This window comes from Corvus brachyrhynchos, unplaced genomic scaffold (assembly GCF_000691975.1).
Source record: "Corvus brachyrhynchos isolate BGI_N302 unplaced genomic scaffold, ASM69197v1 scaffold47, whole genome shotgun sequence".
NCBI classification, from domain to species: domain Eukaryota; kingdom Metazoa; phylum Chordata; class Aves; order Passeriformes; family Corvidae; genus Corvus; species Corvus brachyrhynchos.
Genome location: NW_008239292.1, coordinates 229,955 through 235,714, shown reverse-complemented (window position 1 = coordinate 235,714; position 5,760 = coordinate 229,955). Strand labels below are relative to the sequence as shown.

The 5,760-nt window shown below is 54.0% G+C and overlaps 1 protein-coding gene across 4 annotated transcripts in view; it reads left to right on the top strand.

Moving 5' to 3' along the window:
- Positions 1-2,307, top strand: part of LOC103619909 (cytochrome b561) — a 4,386-nt gene extending 2,079 nt beyond the window's left edge. For 3 of the 4 annotated variants that reach the window (XM_017740545.1, XM_017740547.1, XM_017740546.1), the window contains 5 exons: positions 1-200; positions 398-496; positions 571-674; positions 752-909; positions 1,033-1,508. In XM_017740545.1, the coding sequence (XP_017596034.1) occupies positions 1-200; positions 398-496; positions 571-674; positions 752-909; positions 1,033-1,378 (907 nt within the window). In that variant the 3' untranslated portion in view covers positions 1,379-1,508. The other variant, XM_017740548.1, reaches the window with a different exon arrangement.
- The last annotated feature ends 3,453 nt before the right edge of the window (positions 2,308-5,760 follow it).

The window sequence follows — 5,760 nt, the reverse complement described above, 5'->3', positions numbered from 1 at the left end:
GGACGGGGCCCCGCCGCCCACCAGCCCCACCGGGCTCTCGGCGTACGTGGCCGTGTCGCAGCTGCTGGGCCCGACGCCCCTTGCCACCACAGGTGCCTGGCTGGGCCGCTACCGGGGCGGCGTGGCCTGGCACAGCCCCCTCCAGTTCAACGCCCACCCCCTGTGCATGGTGCTGGGCATGGTGTTCCTCCAAGGTGACGGTGAGCAGGATGGTGGGACACGTGCCCTGTCCCAGCTGCAGCCTCCAAAGCCTGGAGCTGTGCTTGGGCAGGGAACAAAGGGGACGAAGTGGTGACAAAAGACACGGGGAAGGTGCTCCAGTATCACTGGGCGATGCTGGGTGCCACCCAGGGAGGTGGGGGGTCCCTGTGCATGCTCAGGTACCCTCTCTGTGCAGCTCTCCTCGTGTACCGGGTGTTCAGGCACGAAGCCAAGCGCTCCACCAAGGCGCTGCACGCGCTGCTCCACGGCCTGGCACTGGTCATCGCCCTCGTGGGTGAGTGCCGGGCTGAGGGGGGTGGATGGGGCAGGATGTGGCCCTGGGGGTGGGTGACAGGCCCTTCTCTGCAGGCATCATCGCTGTCTTTGAGTCGCACCGCACCAAGGGCATCCCCAACATGTACAGCCTGCACTCCTGGTGTGGCATGGCTGCCTTTGTGCTCTACCTCCTGCAGGTGAGGGCTGCGGAGCTCCTGGGCCCCCGGGAGGGAAGGGACTCTGCAGAGCCTGTGACATCCCCGTGTCCCCACAGTGGCTCCTGGGCTGTGGTTTCTTTCTGTTCCCTGGTGCCTCCTTCTCAGTGAGAGGACAGTACAAGCCCCAGCACATCTTCTTTGGCATCACCCTCTTCATCCTCTCCATCACGTCCTGCTTGTTGGGCATCACTGAGATGCTCCTCTTCAAAATCAGGTGGGTGACCAAGCTGGGGTGGGGGGGTGCCCCAGTCCCTGCTCAATCTGTGGCTCTTAAATCTCCCCTCGAGGCCTTTATTTCTGCTGCTGCTGAGTCACTTACCAGATGAGGTTTAACAAGGGCCTGGATCCTGCAACAGCTTTCTTTGGGAATGTCGATAAAATGCCCAGTGCCACCTCCTTGTGTCCAGGTGTTTGCAGAACCACCCAGGAGACTCATGTCCCTAAGGCCTCTGCCCTCACAGCTGGAGGACACAGAGATGGCCCCAGCTGCACACTGGGGTCCCCACAGCCCCAGCACTGTGGGGACAGGGCTATGGGGCACCCCAGGAGCCATTTCCCTCTGGCAGGGAGGGTACTGGGCTGCCTCTAGCCCTAGTACAGGATTGTGCCACCAGGTTCATCTGCTGCCACCAAGTGTCTCTCCTCAAAGTGAGCAAAACACCGACATTCCTCTCTTGCTCTGATTTGGGGGAAGGGACCTTTCCCAAGGTGTGTGCCTGAAGGATGAGGATGAGGATGAGGATGAGTAGAGGGTCCCAGCCAGGGTAGGGACAGGCCACCCATCTCTTAAGGCTTGAGCATCCCTCTCCACCCCCACAGTGATTCCTATAGCCACTTTGTGCCCGAGGGCATCCTGGCCAACACCCTGGGGGTGCTGCTGGTGGCCTTCGGGCTGGTGGTGTGCTACGTGCTGACACGGGAGGAGTGGAAGCGCCCGCCACTGGCCGAGGAGATGGCCTTGTCCATGGACTTCAAGACCCTGACAGAGGGCGAGAGCCCCAGTGGTGGCAGCCAGTGACATCCCCAGCTCCTGGTCTCCGGCACGGGCTCCTTGTGACGTCTGAAATGTTCCTGTGCACCCTGTCCCTGGTGGTTTGCATCTCTGCCCAGCCCTGGGTGACGACAACAGCTGGGGAAGGACACGCTTGGTGCAATGATGCCCTCTGGACTCAGCCTTGCTTGGCCTTAATCATCCTTAGCTCTCCCCTCGCCAGCCCCTGGTGACCCCCAAATGCGTCCCAGCTCTGTGGGAATGGCAGTGCTGTGGGCAGGGCAGGGGCTGGCAGGGGTATGAAGGAGAGGGGTCTCCAGGCTCTTCTCTCCTCTGGGGACAGGGAGTGGGAGCACAGATTTCCACCCTGTGGGCAGCCAAAGCCTATGGCCTGTTCCCAGTGGGCAGAGGGGATGTTTGCCCCCCCTGGGATGTCCCCACTCACTGGCAGCCCCCCACCCTCCAGCATGGCCACTTGTGGGGGACACTCCCCTAAAGGGCTCTCCAGGAGCGACCCTATGCTTGTGCAGGTTCGGCAGCTTCGTGTCTGAAGTGTTTTCTCCCCATGCATGATGTGTTTGCTCAGTGAATGCTCCCAACCTAATAAATGTTTGCAGCTAACCCTGTCCTCCTCCTGACTGCCCCCCCATCACAGTTGTGGGGGACCCCTGAGTTCCTACATCCCGAGGGTGGCCGGGAGAGGAGCTGCCTGAGCGGCTGGGGAGGATGGGTGGATGTTAGGGGTGGGATTGTCCTGTCCAGCACTGCAGACCTCAGTGGTGGCTGTGTGAAGGACCCCAGGGGGACATCTCCAGGCTCTGGCCATGCACTGGATGGTATAATTATTACACACTATATTATTATATGCCTTTTGCCGGTGGCAGCAGTAATGCTGCCTCTGTCGCCTCCTGCTCCTGGTGGTTCCCAGGTCCCTGTCCCCACCCCCATGCAATGACTGTGAGAAGCATCAGAACACTCCTTCACTGACCCCAGTGTGGGAAAAACAGCCGCCCAGACACAATTTCCAAGTGTTAACCATTTATAAATAAGTACATTTTTTCATACATACAGTTTTCATTGTACAGATTACAATCTGTATACATTGGGGGGGAAATGCATTCTTTTGAACTTTTCACATCTATCTCACAGCTCACATGTACAGACAAGAAAACTCTGCTCAAGCAAATACAGCAAAGGAAAAAATATGTTTTCTTCTTTCCTTAGAGATGAGAGGCGAAGGCCTCTGCTGTTGGCAGGGGCTGCTCTTCCCACTGCACAATATCACAACTGTGTGGTGTTCAATATATCAGAGAACAGAACATGCATTGGATAATATACTGTACAGAGAGGAAGTCCTTTACATCAGAATTATAGAAAAGCTAAAGGAAAATTTAAGTGTCTTAAAGATCTTCCCAGCAAGTGTCTCAGAGGATGGCAACCAGGGAGTTGTACAAAGCACGAGGTGGGTGTACTGGACGTGTTTGTACCCAACTCAGAGCCTCTCGGATGTGAAGACAGAAAGGAGATGGAACACTAAATGCAACACTATGGCAAAGAAAAGGCTGGACAGGGATGAGCCCGGCAGTACTGGCAGAGTCCACACGAGTCTCTGGGTTATCGGTCTAGTGACACAATGGACTTTATGTAGCACACAGTCCTGCTCTCAGTGTCTGGCTGAGCAGTGCACAGTGAGGCAGAACTGTGGGGATCCAGCTCCATGGGCACGAGGCTTTCCCACCTACCCATCCCGAGCCTGACTTGCCTCCCCACTGCTGTCCCTGGACAGCATCACCCAAAGGGACAAAGTCTTTTGGCAAAGCAGCCCTCTGTTTTCACAACCACGGGATGCAATCCCCTCAGATGGGACCCGGCTGCTGACTCCCCAGTACTGTGAGTTAGAAAATGGCAGGAGGAAGGATATGGTGGGTGGGTTGGGTGTCTGTTGGCTTTTCCCGGTGACGGCCGTGCTCGCTGTGCTCCTCTTGGGTTGGTCTGTACCAGCTGTGGAGAGATCCAGCTGTATAGTCAAGAGTTGGACACGAATGCATCTTGCTAAAGAATTGAGCCCTTAGTGGTTTATATTAGAAAAAAGAGTTTGATTGAATGAAAATCCAGCAATTATTCACACAAAGCTGAAAAAAACGGAGATTCACTTTCAACCATTGTGCTTTGTGTCCAACACACCCCCCACCAGCCTGCGCAGTGCAGCTGGCACGGGGTGAAGGCATTGATTTGCAGAGGTCCCAGCAGGTACAGCAGCTCTTCCCCTAAGCCCTTGGGTAAACACCAATATCCCGGCAGAAGAGTTATCTTGAATTCCCAAGACTACAGCAAAGTACAACCACCAAGGAGCTCGTGACAGCTCACTGTGGACCCCCGCAGACGAGGAAGGCGGAGGACGAGCAGGCACGCCGGCTTGCTTGGTTCTCTAGGTAAGGCGGAGCTGGCACTTCGGTTTTAGCTAGACTTCTCCTGGGTAACCCTGGATATACAGCAACCTTTGTAAAGGGGCCTGAATTACTCCCAGTTTACTACCCACCCTGGTTCCAGACCTAATCCCAGTATGACTCCAGTGTTTGGCACACACACGCTCATGTGTTCACACCAGCCACATGGTTTTCTTTACAGCCAGGTTAAAGAAAAATAACCAAAAAGTTCAGTGCTCGGACAGACCCAGCTGGGCACTGGTGCCACAGCAGGCAGACAGATGCACAGACACACATCTCAGATTGCTGGAGCCAGCACAGTCCTCCCAAACAGTGACACAGAGAAGGCAGCTCAGGCTGTGCCTTCTTTGGAGATCGATCCTAAAGGATCTGTCTTTGTAAAACCCTCACTTTCCTAAGCACTTTGATGCCCACTCAAGACTATGTCCAAAGCCCTCTGATGCCACTCCCAGCCTGGCTGGGGGGACCCTGCAGACCCCTCACTGGGTGGGTGTCCCCTCCCCTGGGACCACAACATCCTTCTGACCTGGGAGGAAAGCAAGAGCCAATGAATCTCCACTGAGGGATGGGGCAGACACCCACACCTGATGCTGGGAGAGAAGATTCCAGCTCTGCGGCGACACACTTGGAGCAGCCACAGGTGAGGACGAGAGACACCTGGTGGGAAAGCTGGCTAAAGAAAGGGGTCAGCTTCAGCATCACTTTTGGCATTGCCTTCCCCATGCACCCCAAGAACTAAAACTGGAGTTTCAATGTCATCAAGAACCTGCTTTACTAGGTGCACCCAAAATCCTACTTGCTCGAAGATGGGGCTTGACAGTGGTACCACTGCAGCTGGGAGGGCATGAAGGCACCAGCTGGCAGCACTGTCCTGCATCTTAATTACTCAAAGAGTAATTAAATATGTAGCACAGATGTACAGAACGGCACACTGTCTGAAACTGTGATCCCACAGTGTGGCCTGGGCTTGTCAGACCTAGATCCAAGAGTAGAGGATGAAGGGCCTTCAGGGTGAGATCTGACCTTGTGCTCTCCCAAGCCCAATGGGGCCACGCCAGCACAACACAGAATGACCCCTGCTTCTCCTCATGCAAAGCCCAAATCATGACTTTGAAGACACAGGGGACTGAGGAAGAACAGCTTTTCCAGGAAGCAATGTGCTTCTTACCCAGCCGGTGACCACAGCAGCCATCCTGCCTTGACTGTCCCTAAGAGAATTGCTGGGGAAGTGCTTTAAAACCACTGCAAAGAATATTGTATTCAAAAATTACTCAATCTGTTGATGCTTATATACAGGAGTCAGTTCTTGTGCTATAAATGTTATTATTCATTGCTTTGTTTCTTTTCTTTTTCTTTTTTTTTTTAAAAATACACTAAGAGACATGAGCTGTTTTGCTATTTTCTAATGAAGACACTACTCACGCTTAAATATCCAGTATTTATCATAGTAACAAATTCAAACAGTAAAGTGCACCCATTTACAGAGAGAACAGATGGAAAACCATTAGTGCAAGAATTCTGTGAAAAATGTAACACGTGGAATTGTGAAAAAACCTGCACGCCGCAGTGTTTCAAGCCTTCTTCAAATTTGTGGTTGTGTTAAAAGTGTGAGCTGTTTTCTCTTTCC